At 38.9% G+C, this 25702-nt stretch overlaps 1 protein-coding gene across 1 annotated transcript in view; it reads right to left on the reverse strand.

The window, feature by feature from the left end:
* Nucleotides 1-25702, reverse strand: part of LOC126272457 (NADPH oxidase 5) — a 1112602-nt gene that overhangs the window by 86209 nt on the left and 1000691 nt on the right. Inside the window, exons 8-9 of the mRNA XM_049975335.1 lie at nucleotides 13304-13514; nucleotides 12017-12243 (exon numbers count right to left, since the gene is read on the reverse strand). Of these exons, the coding sequence (XP_049831292.1) occupies nucleotides 12017-12243; nucleotides 13304-13514 (438 nt within the window). The remainder of the gene's footprint in view (nucleotides 1-12016; nucleotides 12244-13303; nucleotides 13515-25702) is intronic.

Consider the following 25702-nt stretch of genomic DNA (forward strand, 5'->3'; position numbering starts at 1 on the left):
AATATACCAGCCCCTGTATTAGATTTTACATTGGATATGCTGTGTAATAGTGTGTTTTGCATTTACATTTATCGATAATATCTTGTGCCAAGAGTATTCTCAACAGAAATAATCAATAAATGGATGGAATAATATCCCTAATGCCTATCTGGAGCATTCTACCATTAATATTGCTGGAGGAGTAGAAGCTTCTGTCAAAAAATTAATGCATATTCAGGGAAAAATGCCTGAAGAAAGACTGTTCAAAAGACTCAAAACCCTGCCTCAGCCAGCTACACTTCATTTCATACTTCAATCCTGTCTCTGTATATGGTATCTTATTATAGGCATAATCGTCTGTGAAAGCAGCCATGTATATTAGGTTTTTTTGCAAGCAATGCAGATAGTTTTGTGTGGACATCTTTTTAGTATGAACAACCACTGAAAACTAGTTAAATGAAAGCTTCATTAACCAACTGAACAGTATGCTATTCAGTAGTGTGACCTGCTTCCAAGCTGTTATCTGGGTCCCCTATTCCCTCCGTTATTGCAAACCATGTAGGACTGAGCCAGTGGGAACCATCTCTAAAACACATCCACTCCAAAGTCTTTTAATTTCCAGTCATAAAATGTGTACAAAGCTCAAGCCACAAAGTACTTTAAAAATACCTCACACAGAGGCTGCTTATTTGCTGAATGTATGAAGCATGTGTGTCTCCAAGTGAACTTCTACTGGTCATACTGTGTATCTTCAAGGTCCTAATGGGACATGTAGTGTGCTTGAGCAACGAATGCCGATTCTATTCTAACATCTAATTCTTGAATTTTCAAGAATATTTTTATGAAATATTAATAGAGTCTTAACTCTGTCATGAGTGAACATATAACCATGTGTACCATCCTTCACATTGCTCAGACTGTTGCTCACCCAACTTTGTCTCCTATAGACGTTAACAGTATTTTAGTATGTAGTATGCAAGTGATCAGACATTGTGTGTGAACACACACTGGCCCTCTGAGGTATTTTTAAGGTGAGTGGTCCCTGTTTTGATTAATTAATAACATAGTCCATTGTTACAATATTTTTGTGTGTTATGAAGTACACAAACCTGCATTTCCCTTCAGTTAGAGCTAGTTTCCAATTGAACTGAATTGGTATTAGTAAAATTTTTTAATGGGTAACATTGTCTATCCATCCAACAACAATTTCTGTATGGATTATGTTCACAAAACACTAAGTGATCCCGCAAACAACAAATCTCCCTCCAACCCAAACACACACACACACACACACACACACACACACACACACACACACACACACACACACACACACACTTTTTCGTCTATTTTTGGAGGGCTCTTCTATTTCAGGGTGTTGTACCTATGATAGTCTGCATCTGTTAGGGTTTTTAGTTTTTGAATAGGGATTTGCAGTGTGTTGTGGAGGACTGTGTTTTTATTTGAATAGTCATTTTCCGTCATGAAAACAATTGTTTTAACTGGCAAGTTACAGTTTCCCAAAACATTAATCCATAGGTTGTAAGGGACTGCAAGTAGCCTTAGTATGCCATCCTGACAAGTTTTGTAGTGCAAATATTTGGTGCAAGTTTTATGTAGCAAAACAGAGTCCGTGCAAGTTTCATTACATGATATTTAGAATTTAAGTTTTTGTCAGTTTGAAATCAATCATCAAATTTAGGTTTTCATTTTTGTTTATTTTCCCAATGTGTAAGTAATTTATTTTATTTACATTTGATTTCAACTTGTTCGTATTGAACAAGGAGTGGATACACTTTAGGACTAAAGTGGCTTTGGCTGTATTGTCTGAAGTGTGTGTCATTTACAAAAATGAGAAAAGTATGATTATTTCAATTTTTGTTCACCTAGTGCTTCATCAATTTCTTTAATATTTTGGAGAATGCCACAAGATTTTCAAACCTTTTACTTGTCCCAGTTTTGGACCAATGGCTTCACATATGAGATTTCAAACCATTGAGGAACACTCCTTCACTGAATGCAAAATGGACAATAGGTGCCAAGGCCTTGCAGTCCCTGAGGCATAGCTGATTATGACAGACATTTTCATCTCATCTACATCTGCTGACTTTTTGGTTTGAAGCTTTGTATCACCTGTGACACTTCATTTGTTGGAACTATCCTCAATGCTACAAGCATTTTTTACCATTCCAGTTATTTCTTGATTTGTGAATTTCAAGCTTAATACAGTAAATGTGTTTATGATGTAATTAATTATATAATATTGCAAGTTCTTATTAATGATTTCCATGTGAACCTGATTTCTTGATTTGCAAATCTCTTCCCTGTTTCACCTTTGATAATTCCAATACTGTTTTTGTTTGTCATCAGGTTGCTACTGACACATGCTAGGGATGTTTTCATTTTAGAACTCAGTCTTTTTAGAGTCATACAGGAACTCTTGATGTTAGCTTCGATGCAAGTGTTTCTGTGTTCTCTAATTATTGATAGCTTCTGTGGACAGCATGTACTGAAATCCATTATGAAAATTGGGAAAAGAGTCATATAATTGGTGTGTGTTAGTGAGTAAACCTCTGCCTAGGATTTGTTACCCAGACCAGTTGTGAAGTTGATACTGTTTTAGAAGAACTGTTTGTGTGTGAGCAGATTAATGCGTTATCCATAGGAAAGTCAATCAATCTAATTCTACTTCCGAAGTCATGAGTATGTAACAAAAATATTAGCTGAAACATCATTCTTTTTCTGTGGCAGACACTCCTGTAGTAATGTGCTGTATTCTGCGTATTTATGATCCAGTCTCACATTTGGCTAGATGTTTTTTATCAATATTTTTCCCATAACAGACACTGATGCAGCACTGAATCATGGGCTGTAAGTTTAGAAAAAAATGAATCTACCTGGTTATCACTGTCTAATAATTTGTCAAGACTGTAAGTTAGGGTTCAGGTGAATACTTTAACTTAGAATATATTCTACATTTGGGCTATAAAGAGAGGTGATGGACAGAGCGAGGTGATGGACAGTGATTCTACAGCTCAGTTTTATACCTGTTTTGCAAATGTGTGTGATGAGTGCTCTGGGTGGCTGAGGACAGTTTTATGCACAAGGCGCCTATATTACATTAAATTTAAGATAGGAGCTAATTCACTTGCAAATGTGTATAGTATGTGTGATGGATTCTTCTGGGTCATGTTGCTGCTTGACTGATACCTGTAATATTTTATACACTTCAACAGGTGCATAATTTTCTGTTGTAAGGCAATTTTGAATACAGAATGAAATGTTTCGTTTTCAGTTTGTCACTGTCTTTTTGGACCTGAATGTTACTGTTTGTTAGTAGCAGTAACATAGGGCCATAATTTTTAAGGATTTTAAGTGAGTTCCTTCTCAGGTTTTTGCTGAAATACTGCAAAGGTTACTCACATTTGCAAAGGTTACATACATTGCCTTTTTGGTAGGTATCCGTACTTCTGATAACATCAGACAACATGTGGATTCTTTTATTTCACGGTTATATCAGTTCCACTCATTCTGGTAGCAGTAGAGTTAACAAGATACTGAATGAGTTTTTCCTTTTCTTAATGTACAATAATGGGATTTTGTCACCAATAATGAATACACAAGGGCACACTAAACTAGATTCAAATTAGAACTCACATAGAGTAACATTCTAACACAAGAACAATAATTTGCTTAATTATAGAATAAAATGTAAGATTTTATGTTTACACTCAAAATGTTGGGCCATTCCAGCAGTACAACAGAATTACATACCATCATGCTCATTAATTTTGGAAAAATTACCAATTAAAAGAAAGAAGGTCATTAGAGTTGGAACAAGAGCTTGGAGTGGGGAAGGTCATCAACTGTGCCTTTTCGAACAAACCATCCTGGAATTCACCTTGAGCAATTTAGGGACATCACATAAAATCTAAATCTTGATGGGTGGACAGGATTTGAAGCACTGTTCTCCTTGAACGCAAGTCCAGTGTGCTAACCTCTGTCGCACATTGTTCCATATCACCAGATGAGTAAAATTATCTTTACATCAGGTATTCCTTCAATTTCCTCTTGCAGTTGGTGCTCCAAAACCAAGGCTTTTGATGTCTGTTGGTATAGAATTGAACACTTTGCCAGCTGAGCAGCATACCTTTCTAAATGTGGATGAAGTTGATTTGGTTGCTGTGGAAGTCCTTTTTTGACCCTGTACCTTGGTCCTATTCACTATTCATGCAACAGTGTATTGGATTGATACCACTTATGATGCTAAGTGCTCTCTACTGAGCTAAGGATAATTTCATTTATTTACTTTTCTTCACAGGGCTTTATTATCCTGATAGACAATGACATAGACAACATTCGATGTAACTCTCTGAAACAATAGCTCTGACTGTACGCATATGTGCTGTTGCTGCAATTTTATGCAAGGCTTACCCTGGTGCATTATGAACTACGAAAAATTTACTGTCTGCATCAAGTGTATACTTGTTCACTGTAGCAGAGCAGAGCAAGAGATAATGTATGAATTTAAAGAACTGCAAAAGAGCTGTACAGAGTTTTGTGAGTCTCCCATGTTCACTGTGCCGCATTTTGGTGAAGCTGGACTGCCACTATCAGAAAATGTGGTCTCCTCTTTACTATCTGTTGGGGGAAAAAAAACCTTTATCCATGCCTCACTATTCTAGTTCAATCAGGAAAGTCTGCTTTCTATAGAAGAATGCCATCTTTGCACAATGAAAAGCCTTGGATAGGTCAATAGAATTCAGTCTTTTGCTATATTACTGTTTAGAGGTTTTAGAATTTGATCAGTGAAGAAGAAAGCAGCATTATCAATTGATAGGCCTCACTGGAAACTAAACTGACATTGACTGATAATGTTGTGACTGTGGAGGCAAGAAAGAATACTCATGAACACTAGTTTACCTAGGACCTGTTTATTAACAGGGAAAATGTGTGGTAGTCTGATACAGCTGTTTTAACACCCGTCCAAAAATTTGGATCACACAAGCTTATTATAATCTCTAGGATAATATCTTGTTGCAGAGATTCATAAAATATGTGACAGGACTACACTTATAGAATCACAGAAGTGCTTACATATCCTTGTAGAAACACTATAAGCTGTATTAGGGATTTACTTTTGTCTGTATTATCTGTTTGATCAGAGAAAGTGTGACTGGAGTTACAGCCATCTGAACTATTTTCTTGCTCCACTTTCTGCATAATGACTTATCACTTCAATCACAAAGCCTTTACAGAAATTTCTTTTTATGTATATTAAAACCTTGCTATTTGTTTCATCAGCAACTACTTCACTGTGTGTTTTTTTTTTTATTTTTTTTTTTTTTTTTTTTTTTTTTTTACTGCTTTGCCTTGTCTATTGCAGGCATGAGACTACCTTTTTCCTATTATATCTTTTTATGAGTGATATGTATAGCTTTGAATGCTTTGAATTCTTATTAATTCTTTCCCTACTTTATAACACACATTGCTCTTTCAATGAGGTCAGGTATTTTTATTAATGCATATAACTCTTATTATTGCCATTCAAAAAGGAACTATCCAGAGGCTGTAAAGTAAAACCACTGAAGCGACCATAATGCCATTTCCTGCATGAGAAGGTATGGCCCCCAACTCACTGCTGGAAAGACGTTAGGGTACACCCATGTGAACACAGAGCAATCATATACATGCTGACTGTACACTGCACTCAGTCATGCTGAAAACAGAAATGGATGCTTCAAGGGAAGAGCAAAGAGGCATACTGCATTTCCTGACAGCAAACGTAATGTGGGAATGGAACCTTATCAAAAAATGGCATTATGAAGAGCATTGCATTCCTGTTTCAAGGATCAAGGCATGACAACAGCAATTGAAGGGAGGAGGATGATGTTGGCCAGTGACACATGATCTGGAATGCTCCATTACATTACTGATACCTTTGTCAAGGAGGTGGATGTCCTCATCGATGAAGACCAGTGAGTTTCATTGCCAGCCATTGGCCCACATCAGATTGAGCATCGAAACTGCAACGAACATTCAGTGTTCTCCATAACTTGTGGCATTCTTTGATGAATTTCCGTTCCTCACAGTATTTCTGTTGTAAGGAAATACAATACACCCCTTTGCTCTTCTTTAGAAGCCTCCATTTCTGTTTTCAATACTACTGAGTGCAGTGAACAGTCAATGCATGTGCTTGTACCCTCTGTCATGATGTGGATGCACATCTGCCTCCATCTAATGGCGAGTGTTGACACTCAGTGGTCTTATAGGCACCACACCTTGTTCTGTAAACAATGGTATTACAATCACTTCAACAGTTTTCATTTCACAGCCTCTGGTTCATTTCTTTTTGAATGACCCTAAGACTGTACAAGGGACTATGATATCTTTTGCAACATGTTTCATTTTGGTTTCCTAAGAATATTTCCCATGGTTTTCTGGAAAATCAGAAGCCAACAATAGCACCAACTCATTAGATAAGCAGTTGAATTTGTCGTTGACATTCCTTTCAATCTACAGGGAGAACCAGAAAACCACTGACAAACCTTTAGAAGTGAAAGTGTGGACAAAGACAAGTGTGTATGTCTTTTAAACATAGACTCCAGAAAGCGTACCTTATGAGCTAATATTGCTTGTTCAGCAGAAAATATGTGCTTCACAGGAGTGAAAATGAACAAGTGCTCATAGCTCTGAAAGTTTGTCAGTGGTATTCTGGTTCACCCCATACCTTTCCCTGTGTTCCAACTCTGCTACATTACTTGGTAGAGGCAGTACATACACCAGATCTTTAATATGTCCCCACAGAAAAGAGTCATATGGAGTGAGGTCTGGTGATCGGAGAGGCCATTTCATGAAACAGCTGTCCCCTTCTGTACCATGACTGATCCATCAATGTGGCAGCTGTGTTTTCAGGTCCCCACAAGCTTCATGATGAAAGTGAGGTGGAGTCCCATCCTGCTGAAAGATGAATGGTGAGTCCAATTGCATTTGAGGCATCAGCCTTTGCTGCAGCATATCCAAGTAGGAATATCCAGTGACCGTGCTCTCAGCAAAGAAGAATGGCCTGTAGAGTTTTCGATGTGACATGGCGCAAAAAATATTTACCTTTTGGGGAATCACGCTCTAATTCAATGCATTCATGTGGATGATTTGTACCCAGATTCAACAATTATGCTTGTTCACTTTCCCATTAGTGTAATAAGTGGCTTTATTGCTAAAAATTAAGTGATCAACAATGCCATCCCCATCCTCATTCAATCGTGCAACTGCGAACAAAACTCAAAATGCTTGTCTTTGTCATCTTCACTGAGCTTCTGCACAAGCTCCAATTTGAATGTTTTTGTAGACAGCTTCTGTCGCAATACTTTTGACACTGTCATTGGAGCCATTCCGAGTTGACGGGATACATGATGCACCAGTTTCTTTGGACTTCTTATGAATGTCTCTCACACATGCTCCACATTCATTTCACTCACACTGAGATGTCCACTACTTCTTGCCAGTTACAAGCAACCTGTCATAATGAATTTGTTGTGCCAGTTGTTAATTGTCTTCCATTTTAGCAGCTTCTTACTGTATTTGGTTCTAAACATCCATTGAACAGCTGTAGCACATTTTTTGTTGTTGAACTCCAACACATAGAAAGCTTGCTCTGCATCTGAACTCACCATGTTTGCAACTAGTGCTGACTATCGACAAATTATCAAACTATGCTATGGCAGTATACATGAAAAGAAACTTTCAGTGTCTCTCTTCAAAATGGCTTATGTATGATATCTGTACAATGTTTGGTTCTTGTGCAATGAATAATTCAAAGTGTTCCTGGACTTTATGTACACGCTGTAGATGATATCAACAACTTGGTATTAAATCCTCTTTCCATCCTACTTTACTTCCCTACATTCCTTTCACCTTTCCTGGGCAATATTTGCAGATTCTGTACTTTTTCCAGGTGTTATTCTCACAATTGTTCCTTTTATTTGCTCCCTTATGTCTGCAGTCATCTCTTCCTTCTCATTACAACAATAATGTTACATTCATCATAGAATGGTTTAAGAAACATACCAATAGTAACGGTCTTGGGTATAATGAATGGAACTGGTAACTTAGCACTAATTTGTTGCCAACTTGGGCTACCATTACAAATGAAGGTTGTAATAATGAACATAAAACTTATTAACAGGAAGACATCCCCCCATGAACCATGGAACTTGCCGTTGGTGGGGAGGCTTGCGTGCCTCAGCGATACAGATGGCCGTACCGTAGGTGCAACCACAACGGAGGGGTATCTGTTGAGAGGCCAGACAAACGTGTGGTTCCTGAAGAGGGGCAGCAGCCTTTTCAGTTGTTGCAGGGGCAACAGTCTGGATGATTGACTGATCTGGCCTTGCAACATTAACCAAAACGGCCTTGCTGTGCTGGTACTGCGAACGGCTGAAAGCAAGGGGAAACTACAGCCGTAATTTTTCCCGAGGACATGCAGCTTTACTGTATGATTAAATGATGATGGCATCCTCTTGGGTAAAATATTCCGGAGGTAAAATAGTCCCCCATTCGGATCTCCGGGCGGGGACTACTCAGGAGGATGTCGTTATCAGGAGAAAGAAAACTGGCGTTCTACGGATCGGAGCGTGGAATGTCAGATCCCTTAATCGGGCAGGTAGGTTAGAAAATTTAAAAAGGGAAATGGATAGGTTAAAGTTAGATATAGTGGGAATTAGTGAAGTTCGGTGGCAGGAGGAACAAGACTTCTGGTCAGGTGACTACAGGGTTATAAACACAAAATCAAATAGGGGTAATGCAGGAGTAGGTTTAATAATGAATAGGAAAATAGGAATGCGGGTAAGCTACTACAAACAGCATAGTGAACGCATTATTGTGGCCAAGATAGATACGAAGCCCACACCTACTACAGTAGTACAAGTTTATATGCCAACTAGCTCTGCAGATGATGAAGAAATTGAAGAAAAGTACGATGAAATAAAAGAAATTGTTCAGATAGTGAAGGGTGACGAAAATTTAATAGTAATGGGTGACTGGAATTCGAGTGTAGGAAAAGGGAGAGAAGGAAACATAGTAGGTGAATATGGATTGGAGCTAAGAAATGAAAGAGGAAGCCGCCTAGTAGAATTTTGCACGGAGCACCACTTAATCATAGCTAACACTTGGTTTCAGAATCATGAAAGAAGGTTGTATACATGGAAGAACCTTGGAGATACTAAAAGGTATCAAATAGATTATATAATGGTAAGACAGAGATTTAGGAACCAGGTTTTAAGTTGTAAGACATTTCCAGGGGCAGATGTGGACTCGGACCACAATCTATTGGTTATGACCTGTAGATTAAAACTGAAGAAACTGCAAAAATGTGGGAAATTAAGGAGATGGGACCTGGATAAACTGAAAGAACCAGAGGTTGTACAGAGTTTCAGGGAGAGCATAAGGGGACAATTGACAGGAATAGGGGAAAGAAATACAGTAGAAGAAGAATGGGTATCTCTGAGGGATGAAGTAGTGAAGGCAGCAGAGGATAAAGTAGGTAAAAAGACGAGGGCTGCTAGAAATCCTTGGGTAACAGAAGAAATATTGAATTTAATTGATGAAAGGAGAAAATATAAAAATGCGGTAAATGAAGCAGGCAAAAAGGAATACAGACGTCTCAAAAATGAGATCGACAGGAAGTGCAAAATGGCTAAACAGGGATGGCTAGAGGACAAATGTAAGGATGTAGAAGCTTATCTCACTAGGGGTAAGATAGATACTGCCTACAGGAAAATTAAAGAGACCTTTGGAGAGAAGAGAACCACGTGTATGAATATCAAGAGCTCAGATGGCAACCCAGTTCTAAGCAAAGAAGGGAAGGCAGAAAGGTGGAAGGAGTATATAGAAGGTTTATACAAGGGTGATGTACTTGAGGACAATATTATGGAAATGGAAGAGGATGTAGATGAAGACGAAATGGGAGATACGATACTGCGTGAAGAGTTTGACAGAGCACTGAAAGACCTGAGTCGAAACAAGGCCCCCGGAGTAGACAACATTCCATTAGAACTACTGACGGCCTTGGGAGAGCCAGTCATGACAAAACTCTACCAGCTGGTGAGCAAGATGTATGACACAGGCGAAATACCCTCAGACTTCAAGAAGAATATAATAATTCCAATCCCAAAGAAAGCAGGTGCTGACAGATGTGAAAATTACCGAACTATCAGTTTAATAAGTCACAGCTGCAAAATACTAACGCGAATTCTTTACAGACGAATGGAAAAACTGGTAGATGCGGACCTCGGGGAGGATCAGTTTGGATTCCGTCGAAATGTTGGAACACGTGAGGCAATACTGACCTTACGACTTATCTTAGAAGAAAGATTAAGAAAAGGCAAACCTACGTTTCTAGCATTTGTAGACTTAGAGAAAGCTTTTGACAATGTTGACTGGAATACTCTTTTTCAAATTCTAAAGGTGTCAGGGGTAAAATACAGGGAGCGAAAGGCTATTTACAATTTGTACAGAAACCAGATGGCAGTCATAAGAGTCGAGGGGCATGAAAGGGAAGCAGTGGTTGGGAAAGGAGTGAGACAGGGTTGTAGCCTCTCCCCGATGTTATTCAATCTGTATATTGAGCAAGCATTAAAGGAAACAAAAGAAAAATTTGGAGTAGGTATTAAAATTCATGGAGACGAAGTAAAAACTTTGAGGTTCGCCGATGACATTGTAATTCTGTCAGAGACGGCAAAGGACTTGGAAGAGCAGTTGAATGGAATGGACAGTGTCTTGAAAGGAGGATATAAGATGAACATCAACAAAAGCAAAACGAGGATAATGGAATGTAGTCAAATTAAATCGGGTGATGCTGAGGGAATTAGATTAGGAAATGAGACACTTAAAGTAGTAAAGGAGTTTTGCTATTTAGGAAGTAAAATAACTGATGATGGTCGAAGTAGAGAGGATATAAAATGTAGACTGGCAATGGCAAGGAAAGCGTTTCTGAAGAACAGAAATTTGTTAACATCGAATATAGATTTATGTATCAGGAAGTCGTTTCTGAAAGTATTTGTTTGGAGTGTAGCCATGTATGGAAGTGAAACATGGATGATTACTAGTTTGGACAAGAAGAGAATAGAAGCTTTCGAAATGTGGTGCTACAGAAGAATACTGAAGATAAGGTGGATAGATCACGTAACTAATGAGGAGGTATTGAATAGGATTGGGGAGAAGAGAAGTTTGTGGCACAACTTGACTAGAAGAAGGGATCGGTTGGTAGGACATGTTTTGAGGCATCAAGGGATCACAAATTTAGCGTTGGAGGGCAGCGTGGAGGGTAAAAATCGTAGAGGGAGACCGAGAGATGAGTACACTAAGCAGATTCAAAAGGATGTAGGTTGCAGTAGGTACTGGGAGATGAAGCAGCTTGCACAGGATAGAGTAGCATGGAGAGCTGCATCAAACCAGTCTCAGGACTGAAGACAACAACAACAACAACAACATCACTGGAACACGGACCACAAATCAAACAGGGTGTCAATTCTTCTGGGAAACCTGGAAGTCTCAAGGAGTTAAATTATACCTGGACAGAATCAGGGAAATCTCAGGAAATTTCAGGGATTTTGTGAACTCTCAGGGTATTGTGTGGTTTTTAAACTAACATTGGAATTTAATTTTATTGAGATTTCTATATCACAAATTTGAAAATATATCATATTCTGAAGTGTGTTAATTATTTGAATATTAGTCCACATAAATTATGATTATTAAAAACTGCAGGTAAACTACAGCCAAAAGGAAAGAAAAGTCACTACTGTCAGATGCCAAGTCCCCCCTCCCCCCCTTTCCATCATTGCATTCTTTTGTTAAGGACGATAAAGAAATTCATCACCCCTATTTCATAGTATTTTCCAGCAATAAAATTAACTCTATCTACAAATATTGATTTGAATTTGAACAGTTCACTTTCAGGATGGGGAAACAGATTTATAATCCCATATTAGATTTGATACATGGCACAGTGTATTCTATGTTATATGTAGATACTTACCACAAGCTCTTGCAAAAATGACAAAGGTATTATGATTTCGATACTCAATTGCTCGTGACACAAAGAGAGCAACATTAAGAATGATTACGAACATCAAAAACACCAAATAAACATAATTATTCTTCATATACGGTCGAGTCAGCTGATAGGGAACAAGTGCCGCAAGCCTTCTTGTTAGTGATTTAGGTGGAGCTTTGGGCTTTGGTGGCACTAGCCATCGATCAATGCTGTAAACATAGAAATTCAAGAGTACAGTCAATCTATTTTACAGGAACTACAAATAATCTACATTTAAATACATTGGGTCTGTTACAAGCTGATGGTATAGTCTAGGCAAGCTGATGGTATAGTCTAGGACACAGAATAAGTTTATGGAAGTCATGTTGCATTTTGACTAGTACACAATTTGAGCAGATAAATTGTTGATCTCCGCAGACTTAAGGTACCTCAATTAAACCTCTTAGTAACACTGGAGTCAGTAAGACCCCACAAGCACAATGAAAAATTACTTAGCGTCTATATGGCCCCAGTGGTACTCAGAGATAAAAAATTATGAAAGGAGGAGGATTAAGATAACTTCGTCAGATTACAGTGGTTAAATACTCTCTTCCTTGCTAACAGAGAAAGGTATGGTTAAAAAGACAAAATTTACCAAACTCCTGTTGTCTCCAGTCTTGATGTTATCTGATTAAAACATGAGGTGTTACTGTAGATGATGCTTAAGACATAATTTTGTATCATTTCAGAGTTCTATTTTCAATTGCTTTGATTAGTGGTTTCTCAAAAGTTAATAAAACACATTCTCAGAATCAGTAAATTCAAGATGAAGTGGGAACATTACTTCTTCCTTTAATCATGTTCACAAATTTTAAGTGGTTAATCATGCTCCATCCACCTCCAAGATCTATTTGTTCCCTATCATGATTAAAGTCTAATGTTTCTGCTAGAATAATAGTGAGAACGTTCATAAAAATTTTTGTATAAAACTGAGTCAAGCAAATAGTTCACATCCTTCAAATCTTCTCTACTTCAAATGAAACTATTATGGCACTTTTGCAAGAGGCCAGAGTATTTAAGACATTTTCATGTATAACAAAGAAAATATACCATTTTGAGTTCAAAGTTCCCAAAAGCCATTGTAACAAAAACAAAGAGGTACAAAAACAAGAATGAAAACAAGCAAAATTGCCACATAAATTTACTACCAGTAAAAAAAAATAAATAAAAAATAAAAAAAAGAAAATTAATTAAAGGCCACCTATACTATAATCTTTTTTCTCAAAATACCTTATAGTTAAATTTTCCAAAAGGCCTTCATGCTTTTCCAGTTGGTTTTTAAGTGCTTCAAAAGTAATGGCTCCTCTGTTTTCTGGGTCAGCATCTTCAAATAATGCCATAGTTAGGTCATCAATTTGATCCTCACTAAATTTCATTCCATTCTCCTCCATGCATGCTCTCATCACATGCTGCAGTTCCCTGTGCTGAATTAAGCCATCACCTGATGGATAAACAACAAAGAAATAAAAATACATGTTCATTTTGCATCAACTTTCTGTTAATACAGTACATTAAAGTACATTATAGAAAAAAAATACAATACCTAACAAATCAGAGAAAAGCTGAAGTTGCACAGCACAAAAGTTTATTACGAAAATATTTTCACATTTAACTTTGATTTTCAAGATAATGAAATTTTGAGTTTTGTGATTGGATAGATATAAATTATACTGTTTGATGACATTTGCAAAATTTTTAAAACTTATAAAAAAATGGTAATGATGTGAATGGTACCCATTTAAAATAACCATCGTCATCATCATCATCATCATCCATCATCATCCATCATCATCATCATCATCATCCATCATCATCATCATCATCCATCATCATCATCATCATCCATCATCATCCATCATCATCATCATCATCATCCATCATCATCATCATCATCCATCATCATCCATCATCATCATAGTAAATTTACAAAATGTCCTGAATGTTCACCAGAGTAATGAAATTTAAAATTCTGATGATTAAAGTGAATCAATAGGCAACACTGTTAAGAAAGGAAGAATAGCTATAAAACAATGTTTTCTACGGCAGGTGGGAATGTTGACATACAATAATCAGATGCTTTTAGTAATTATTCTCAAATGTTCCTGCAAACCTTGGATTTTGGTGTGTAGTGTTGCTCTAGTGTTTCTCATGGTACACACTTGAAAAAGTCAGATATAGTCCTGCACGAATTTTTAACATGTCTTGAAGGTTGACTTCGTTATACAGTACAACAGCAGATGATGGTTTAAGCTGGTTTATAAACTTTTTTGGCACCTCATGACAAATAATAATTTTCTATCTGCATTTATCAAATAAAAAGCTCCACGCTTTAAACACAGTTGTCAGTATCCCACCCTTGATGCATTATGCTTGTAATTGGACAATTTACACTGTGTACGAAAATTTGAATTCCTATTTCGTGTTATTTCAATTTGAGACGCTGTAGAGAATTATTACAGCATGAATGATACATTACATTATACTGTATAAGCTTTCAACATTTATTCTATAGGTAATCTATTACTTTTGTTAGCATTTAACCTGTGAAATGTGTTGGAAGGTGTTTGAATGTGTGTGGCATTATTTTTAATTAAGACACGTTAGTCCAAGAAGAACAAGAGATTTCAATAAAATAAATAAACCATGCCATAGGTATAAATCAGAAAACCTGATATTATCCAGTCAATACACTACCCAAATGTTGAGGTGAGGATTCAATAAAAACTGAGTCTTTTGTTCATAAAATAATGACACAAAAGCTACTTCCATCATCTGCAGCTGTCAACATTCGTCTATACTATGCAAGGGACTACCTCTTTACTACCACAAGACACATCCACTAAACTAGCTTACTTAAGGCAATGCTTCGGCTGCTGCTACAGTTTTTACCCCACAAATTCCTTCCATTACCACATTGGTGCAATTTCTTGATGCCACACAAGCTAATAATGTCTGTAAGAAACTGAGCTCTGTCATATTCTTAAAGATGCAGCTATCACAGTATTCAGACAAGAACCTTCTGTGTACAGTGTATCATGGACTTTTTGAGCCATACTTACAGTATGGAGTGACTGTGTGGGGAAACTCAAACAAACAAGAGACAAAATGAGTGTTAAAAAAATTAAAAAAAAGAGCAATTAGGACCATTTTAAGAAGAAAGACCTCTGAAACGTGTAGAAACTGTTTCAAGAATTTAGATACCTTAACTTTTTCATCATTGTATATATACAAAACAATAATGTACATCACAAAAGGTAGTGAGGACCGGATTACAAATGCTAGTGTACACACCAACAATACAGGAAGGAAGAATGAAGTACAGAGCATACCCCACTGACTGACTATATATTGTTATTCATTATCAATGATGTAAAAATGTAACTTAAAAATGTAGAAAAATAAGTGATAATGAACGGTAATACTTTGACATGTCCTATTTTACATGTACATTTACTGTACACAATGTAGTCTTACAGGATCAAATAAAATTCAATTCAATTCTATCAAACGAGCCTTTCTTTTAGACAGGATGAGCGAAATTTCTTCTCTCTGCAGTCTGATTAGTACTGCCTCATTCATTATCTGCTATATCCACATAAGATTCAGTATTATTCTGCAGGAGTGCATTTCAAAAGCTTCTTTTCTCTTCATGTATGCACAATTGATCATCCATGTTCCACTTCTGTACAAGGAATTGCTCCAGATAAATACTTTCAAAATAGGCTTTCTTAACATAAATTTATATTAGACTTTAAAATCTCCCTTTTTCAGGAAACCCTTTGTTGCTGATGTTAGTCTGAATTTTATATTCCTCCGTAATTTGGCCTTCATCAGTTATTTTGCTGTCACAATAACAAAACTGGTCTACTAATTTTATTCTCTCATTTCCTCATTTATTTTCTCATCATCTTAATTATTTATCTTTGTTTTATTTTGTTGTTGTTCATATTGCAGTCTCTTTTGAAGTCACTATCCACTCTGTTCAACTGCACTACCAAATCCTCTTAATCATCACTTGAAAATGTGTGGTTACAATTAATTAAAATAGTTTTATAACTGCCAACAATATTTAACTTTCTAATAATTAAGTCAGTCTGCAGTACTGCCCAATAACTGCATAACAACTACTTTTTTTGTCAAACATTGTACTTTCTGTGTGAGTAGGAGTATTAATAACCTTGGTATGCAACAGATAATACCAATGTGTCTATGTATGTGTGCTTTCATACCATTTTTCCTCTTTGTATTCATCCTATTTAATATAGTCACCGCTAGTGTCAGTTGCATTGCAACCTGTAGTTCTAATATGTTTACTTTATGCTTAAATTTTACATAATTACAAACTTAGGGAAAATATTTAGCAATTTCTGTGGGTTGCAGACACCGATTCTGTGACAAACAATGTAAAATAAATTCAACAATCCACTGGATTAATTACAGTTTTCAAAGTGTTGGGCACGGCAAGATATCCTGTGAATCATTAGTAAGGTCTTCTCTGACACCTATGTAGAACAGCTGGTTTAAAAGCCATGCCTAACGGAAATATGACAAAAATGTAGTAATGGAGGTTCTGGTAGACTGTAAAAAATTTAGAGCGCAAAGGCTACCACTCAACAAATAATCCAGCTTTCAGACAAAAGCATCCACAAAACCAGCAAGTTTTCACTCTTTCTTGGTACACTTGTTGAAGACCTAATAGCAAGGACCTCTTTGAGGTGGTCTATATTGCGACTTTTGTTAGTGACCGTGAGGTAGTTGCAGCAACAGTGATTACTTAGTGTAGCTAAAACAAGTACTAAGATTTACATGTTCGGTGTGGCAGCTGAAGTGGCAGCTTTGTCACATCTCAAAGCAGAACTCCAAACAGTTACCTCTGGGCAGGGACAGGTAGAATAACTATGATTTGAGTTTAAAAGAATAGTTTACCATACACTGTGTTTTAACTGCCTGGAAGTGATTTCCTCTGTGTGCCAGGCGCGCCGTGTGGGCAACTGCCCCACCAGGAGGATGTGCGTAAATGTCTCTCGTCATGACAGATATTTTTCCCTGTATGTCTTGGGCTGTTTACCACAGAGTTACACATTACCTCCACAGTGTTTGGGGGCACCAACCTTGCCAACAGGCAGCATGTCTTTCACAGCAGCGTGTGCTGTTAGCAGAGTACTATATTGCTACACCAGGTCATGTGCCCTCGCAGCACCATGCAGGTTTCCACACACTCCTGACTATTTAGGCTGCCACCAGACCCTGTGAAGTCAGTTATGCCACATGCCTCAAGTAGGCAGTACCAGCAGTTTCATCTGGCCACATCAGCAGTACAGTCTCAGAGCTACCAGTTAGCCCTACAGTCTCAGTGCTAAACTCCCACACTTCCACATACCCGGCCCATTGCATTCTCGTTTTCACAAGCAGAATGTCAGCAGTCACATTCTAGCAGCACCTACCCAGTAATGTCCCAGGTCTTCACATTGCTGCCTATCATGACTCTGGGGTTCATCATAGACATCGTCACAGGAGAGAGAGAGAGAGAGAGAGAGAGAGAGAGAGAGAGAGAGAGAGAGAAATTTCTGTGGGTATTCATCCAGGACATTATAGTTGTGTTTTGGTTTTGTTAATAAATAGTTATCCTTTTAAAGTGTCTTCAGACACTCCTCAGTACAAGGATACTTCACATTGGATGGACATGTAGAAGAACAGTTCACGATGGATGATACTCTTCACAGAACACAATCACTGTGAAGAAACTTATAAGGAAATGACGACTTGTGCATAGCAGGTTTAACACAAAGCATAGTGCTATAAATAGAAAGCCGTTGAATGAAATGAGTTTGGCTGTCAAGGGGGCAATGTGTGAAGCCTATATTGACTGTCACAGAAAGATCTTGTTGAAATTTTTCTCCTGAACACGAAAGAAATTCTGTTCATATTATGTAAAGGCTGTCTGTGGCACCAAATTGTTATCCATGTCTCAATGATGTCAGAATAACTGAAAATAATGATACCAAAGCAAAAGCAGAACTCCTGAGCTGTAATTTCAAATGCTCCTTTGTCAAGGGAGATACGGAAGTAGTGCTCTAGTTTATTTCTTTCACCACTGCAAAAATGAGTGCTATAGATCTTACTGCCAGTGACACTGAAAAACAGCAAAAAGTGCTAGACCTAAATATGATTCCTAGGCTTGATAGGAGCCTTATGAGATACTGTACAGAATCTGAGGTCGAATTAGCTCCCATTTAACCATAACATGCCATAAACCAGTTGAACAAAGAACTGCTTAATGATTGGAAAAAATTACAGGTTACAGCTACCTACAAGAAGGGCAGCAGAAATGATTCACAAAACTAGTTCAGTCTAACTAATGTCCATATATTTTAGAACTCTTTAACACATTCTGAGCTTAAACATAATGAAGTACCTCTAACCCACCTCCTTGTCAGCACCCACAGATTCTGAAAATGTGAAACCCAACTTACCCTTTACTCTCATGAAATCCATGGCTCCATGGATCAAAGCAGTCAGGTGGATGCTGTATCTCATGAATTCCTGGTAGCCAATGAATTTTGCTAACAAAAGGGTAGCTAACAAAATTTGTGAGTGGACTGAAGATTTTTTGTGGGGAGGATGTAGGACATTATTTGAAGAATCATCAACATAAGCTGGCCAACAATTAACTTCAGCCATGCCACAGGGAAGTGTATTGAGACCCTGTGTTGCCCATGTTAAATACTAATGACCCAGCAGGCAATATTACAGGAATTGCAGACTTCTATAAGTGATGAAGTTATCTATCATAAAATACTATCTGAAAGAATTGTACATGCACAGTAGTCATGATAGTGGTGGAGGTTCTTGCATCAGATAGGCTGATGTCATTTTATATATATTCTACCCCTCTGACCTGGTTTGAGCCTCATTCACATGTCTGAGTGCTGTAGCAACATGGTTGAGTACAAATTTGTAGAATACACCAACACAATCTTTCTGTATGGCTAAGCTCAAGGTAATGAAACTGTTGCTCATCACCTTCATCAAGATCGTTATCCTCAATGTACAACTCCCTCGCATACCCCTTTCACCACAATTATGCAACAGCTTTGAGAAAGTGGTATCTGTGGTGCTCTGAGGTGATGCCACACATGCGAATCTGAAGAGGTGGAGAGACGGCTTGATAGGGCATGTGTACAAAATTATTCACGGGTCTGATGTGTGACCAAACTTAGTTGTTGCCACATTGAACCTTACTTTTAGTAGATCATAATGCTAACCAGTCCTGTATTCCTAACAAATACAGTGGGTGGAGTTATCTAAAGAAGATCCTAATATTGGAGTACCAGTCAGACAGCTGCTGCATATGTAGATTAGCCTTTTTGCATTGGTTGCCCTCGACATGCCTATGGGTTTTGCTCTATCTTTTGAAGCAATCTTTGGGGTTCCACAGATGTAGTGGAGACCACACAATTGAAATAAACCTTAAGAGTGAGACATGGCAAACGGAAAGCAAATTCTGCAGTGTTGTCATAACTAAGTTCATTATTCTGAAGCCTCTTTCACAGTCTGATGTGCTCACAGGGAGTGTATCAACACAAACAAAAACTGGTTTCAGATTATTAGGAATTTTCTTTCCACTGTTGACTATGTAATCTCTGAAACGTTCTCTTACATTTGGATAAAATAAATTAATGATCAAATATTTTTCTTAAGAGTTTCTTCCCCTTCTTGCCATGGATGCACAGTGTCATAGTACCATTGTTTACTGTCCAAAATTTCGATTCCTTTCAAGAAATATTTTGGTCTTCACTGTCATTGGAATCATCACTTAGGCTCTGACAGAACTGTTTCCTATTAGTTTACGTAGCATTGTGTTCGATTCTCTTTGGGAATTAGTGAAACATCTTTGAAGCACCCTTTAAAAATAGCTTTCTCTGCTTCTTTCATGCAAGCACCTTACATTGTCTTCAGTAGTTCAGGACCTTGTAATTGCCGTATATGATGAGGGAAAATTAACACTGTCCTTTTGGAAATACTGTGAGAGGATACTGTTCTCTTCAAGAACACCAGAAAACAGTGTAGCATTACTCACAAACCCAGGGCTTGATAACATTTTCTGCAATTCCATGAACTTTACCATTGCAATTATTTTTCTAGTCATGTCATTCGAACAATTCGAACATACATCTATTGAATTGATCATTCAGAGCCTGGTAGGACGTGCGTGTGTTCTGAAATAATGCATAAACGATACACTGGAATTCAAGATATTTAACCAAAATAGCATTCATGAGCTATATAATGAAACACTGCATCCATTATGTATTTTTTCCAGGTTTGAATCCTGCCTCAGGCATGGATGTGTGTGATGTCCTTAGGTTAGTAAAGTTTAAGTAGCTCTAAGTTCTAGGGGACTGATGACCACAGCAGTTGAGTCCCATAGTGCTCAGAGCCATTCACGAGAATTTATTGTCATGGTCAAGTACAAATATTTAAATAGGCAATTTGTGTGCCTTTTCAGAAAATTGGATGGAAGACCTGTCCGATGGCATAGACCATAAAATCACAAAGGACATGTGAGGCAGAACAACACACACAAAATTCGTACGTAAATATTCTCTCTTGAGAATGGGAATAAATTCTCAAAAGAAATCATATTAAGCATCAAAGAATGTGTAACTAGTGTAGTGTTTCATTATGTAAATTGTGACTGATACAGTTGCAGGCTTTCCCAAGACATCAATTATGAGAATCAAATTAAGAAATGGCAGTTTGTAACTGAACATTGTGTATATAGAAATGAGTGGTCCACTTTCATGGGGCAAACTGAAATGTTTTTCTGGAATAATTTTCGTTTTTTATGTCCTGACATTGTAGCTCATGAAGAAAATTCGTAAGAACACTTCGAGTTATTCCTCTTGCTGTCGACAGTTTCACCCACAGTTATCTCCATTTCTCTTTCTTTTCGAGCAATGCACTCGCTACCGACGTATGCTGTTCCCAAACTACTACGATGAAAAATTTTATGATCATTTAATAGCTCCAGTAAAGCAGTTTGGTCAAAGTAGTTCAACGATAGTTTAAAATGGGCCTCAGGCTTCATGTGTGTGTCACCTGGCAGTAAGACTAGATTTCTGATGTCACAAACATGCACTGATGCCTGATAGTAGACCACAACCCAGCTGGAGAGATTACCATTGGCTTGTTGATGAATCCTCGCAGATCGTGCTATACCTGCGCCTGGGCATCCACAGAACACACTGTACTTTCACCTTCAAAGAAAATCGTCTATCGTGTTGTAATCGTGCAGCCGCACTACGTAATCAAATACACCGCAACCGAGTAGAATAATTTCTGCGAGCATCATGCAACATACATCACCAATACAGCTCAGCTCACTGATCTTCACCCAATGAAAACAAACGACTACACACTGTGCAAAAAGCCCCATGTGAAAACCTTGTTTGAAAGGGAGCAATTCATCAACAGTGTGTGCGACAGTCACCTACTTGTTACTACACGACAGTGCTCGCAACAAGTTAATCTTTCTGAGAAGGTCACCTCGACATGCCACACTGCAGCCAATCATCTCTCACTCCACCAGCAATGACTACTACTGGATTTCATGTCTCTGAACACATGAATCTGATTTCATTGTTGATTTTGAGTCTGACGAAAGTTCTATGGGGCTTCCACCTCTGCAGCCTCACTTCCAAAGACTGTTTTCAGCTGTGTCGCCTGCATCAGATGAACCACCTTTCAGCAGATCCAAGAGCTATCATCAACCCTTCACTATTTGACAGAAACTGCAATCACACAAAGCAGCCAGCTCATCGATCACAGTGCATTGATCCATGGTCCGGATCCTACAGTGGTCACCACCTTGCCGCCTCATATGGACATTCTCTGTTAAGAACATCATACCACCTCACTTCAGTTGTACGACACAAGACACCCATGTACTTTGGCACTGACCACTGCACCCCAGGCCCTTTTGCCCTAGCATTAACACCACTACATGGTACACTGAATGTTAAAGGTAACCACCAGGAGGAGAATCATACATCCTTTGATACACTCTAGCATTGTGCCTCCTCTGCTGATGAGCTCTTTGTGACTCACCAACATTATGCTGACTGCCCTGCATCACCGGATGCACTCCATATGAAGATCAAAATGCTCCCGCAATGTAATGACACCCTAGTGTGTGAACAAATTGTATCCTTGACGCACAACCTTCATGACAATGAGAGAGAGACTGCACACATTACCCCAGACCTACTGGTCAGGCCCATTCAATATCTGACTACACCCAGTTCCCACTCCTCCCAGCATCCACACAGTCACCGACCATGGACACACAGCAAAGCACACACATTAGCCAGCTACTCAGCCACTGGTATTATTGGGCATGGCTCTGGCTGTGGAGCACATCATCACCATGTGTCTTCTGCATGACCCTGTCATACAGCCCGACCAATACCTACTGCTGATCTTCAAACGACAGCACTGAACTCACCGTCTACTTACACCTGGTAGCAAATTTGGCTACCACACACCCACCATACATCTACATCTACATGACTACTCTGCAATTCACATTTAAGTGCTTGGCAGAGGGTTTATCGAACCACAATCATACTATCTCTCTACTATTCCACTCCCGAACAGCGAGCGGGAAAAACGAACACCTAAACCTTTCTGTTCGAGCTCTGATTTCTCTTATTTTATTTTGATGATCATTCCTACCTATGTAGGTTGGGCTCAACAAAATATTTTCGCATTTGGAAGAGAAAGTTGGTGACTGAAATTTCATAAAAATGTCTCGCCGCGCCGAAAAACGTCTATGCTGTAATGACTTCCACCCCGACTCGTGTATCATATCTGCCACACTCTCTCCCCTATAACGCGATAATACAAAACGAGCTGCCCTTTTTTGCACCCTTTCGATGTCCTCCGTCAATCCACCTGGTAAGGATCCCACATCACGCAGCAATATTCTAACAGAGGACGAACGAGTGTAGTGTAAGCTGTGTCTTTAGTGGACTTGTTGCATCTTCTAAGTGTCCTGCCAATGAAACACAACCTTTGGCTCGCCTTCCCCACAATATTATCTATGTGGTCTTTCCAACTGAAGTTGTTCGTAATTTTAAAACCCAGGTACTTAGTTGAATTGACACCCTTGAGAATTTTACTATTTATCGAGTAATCGAATTCCAACGGATTTCTTTTGGAACTCATGTGGATCACCTCACACTTTTCGTTATTTAGCGTCAACTGCCACCTGACACACCATACAGCAATCTTTTCTAAATCGCTTTGCAGCTGATACTGGTCTTCGGATGACCTTACTAGACGGTAAATTACAGCATCATCTGCGAACAGTCTAAGAGAACTGCTCAGATTGTCACCCAGATCGTTTATATAGATCAGGAACAGTGGAGGTTCCAGGACGCTTCCCTGGGGAACACCTGATATCACTTCAGTTTTACTCGATGATTTTCCGTCTATTACTACGAACTGCGACCTTCCTGACAGGAAATCACGAATCCAGTCGCACAACTGAGGCGATACCCCATAGGCCCGCAGCTTGATTAGAAGTCGCTTGTGAGGAACGGTGTCAAAAGCTTTCCGGAAATCTAGAAATACGGAATCAACTTGAGATCCCCTGTCGATAGCGGCCATTACTTCGTGCGAATAAAGAGCTAGCTGCGTTGCACAAGAGCGATGTTTTCTGAAGCCATGCTGATTACGTGTCAATAGATCGTTCCCTTCGAGGTGATTCATAATGTTTGAATACAATATATGCTCCAAAACCCTACTGCAAACCGACGTCAATGATATAGGTCTGTAGTTAAATGGATTACTCCTACTACCCTTCTTATTCACTGGTGCGACCTGCGCAATTTTCCAATCTGTAGGTACAGATCTATCGGTGAGCGAGCGGTTGTATATGAGTGCTAAGTAGGGAGCTATAGTATCAGTGTAATCTGAAAGGAACCTAATCGGTATACAATGTGGACCTGAAGACTTGCCCGTATCAAGCGATTTGAGTTGCTTCGCAACCCCTAAGGTATCTACTTCTAAGAAACTCATGCTAGCAGATGTTTGTGTTTCAAATTCTGGAATATTCCATTCGTCTTTCCTGGTGAAGGAATTTCGGAAAACTGCGTTCAATAACTCCGCTTTAGCGGCACAGTCGTCGATAACAGTACCATCGGCACTGCGCAGCGAAGGTATTGACTGCGTCTTGCCGCTTGTGTACTTTACATACGACCAGAATTTCTTCGGATTTTCTACCAAATTTCGAGACAATGTTTCGTTGTGGAACCTATTAAAGGCATCTCGCATCGAAGTACGTGCCAAATTTGGCGCGTCTGTAAATTTTAGCCCATCTTCAGGATTTCGCATTCTTCTGAACTTCGCATGCTTTTTCTGTTGCCTCTGCACCATAATTGGACAATGTTCCACAATGCCACATCCAGAACCCATCCAAGGACCTGATTGCAACACAATGCTGGTTTGACCACCATCAGGTGCACAATTTGCCTCCTCACTGACTGCAGCATCCCCTTTCGGACACAAGCTCAACCCAACAATGTTGGACTCCTTAATAACATATCTGCCCACACCGGTTGCAACCATTGCTCGATATAGATTGGTACTCAGCATTGCTGCCCCCTCAAGGCCCCCCATTCTGCCACCAAGTCACTGCACAGACCACACATATCTAAGTTCAGACTGGCTAATAAATTAGCAGCTAAAATCAACTGTGCTGCCCTCTCAACATATGCTGTCACTTTGATCATATCAGAGTCACCCTGGCACACATAGCCTCCACATGCCAACATACTCACCACTGACACCCTGCCCACTTGTTATCGGTCATGCCAGGCATGCCGCGTGGATACACCAGACATTTCACATTTCAATCACGGTGATTCCACATGTTCAGCGCTCATACCATGCCCACTGTGATTTAGAGAAATGGTTCAGTCATTTCTCAGGAAAATGCCAGCTGCAGTGCGACCAGTCATGTCTATCTGTACCTAACGCTTCCACTGTCACCGACCCCACTCTCATGCCTTCCCTCCAGTGCTGTGCACTGGATGGGGGACGGGTGGGAGGAGCCTCTGTGGATATATCCATCGATGGCGTGCTGTGATTGCAGTGTCTTTGACTCAACCAGAGACTTCAGTTCGTTCTAAGTGACCATGGTGATCAGTCATGTGGTGGCTCTTTCCTGTGTATATATATTCATCTAATGAAGTGTAAGTCTGCCATACCGTGTCATACCTCATTTATATCATACCTGACTTCCACAGTTATAAAATGCCATACATAAAAAAATGATTCTTCTGGGGCTCAAAGCTACGGCTCTGGTTATGATGGAAAGGTAGGGTCAAGTTTTTTGGATAGCTCTATGGCTAGCAATGATTTGTATACCAACAGAGGAATCACTGTAGTGTCACTAGGCAATTGGAGCAAATTGGTTAGTTCTTTTCCCATTTGATGTTGTTTGCGGTATGCCTTAAGGGGCTTATGAAGGCCCCATTATTTCATGGGTTGTTCCTTAGGAAACCTCAAACAAGGATTTTTTTTTACCACTGTAATTCCATGTCGATACACCAGCCACTTCAC

The sequence above is a fragment of the Schistocerca gregaria genome, chromosome 5 (assembly GCF_023897955.1).
Source record: "Schistocerca gregaria isolate iqSchGreg1 chromosome 5, iqSchGreg1.2, whole genome shotgun sequence".
Classification (NCBI taxonomy): Eukaryota; Metazoa; Arthropoda; class Insecta; order Orthoptera; family Acrididae; genus Schistocerca; species Schistocerca gregaria.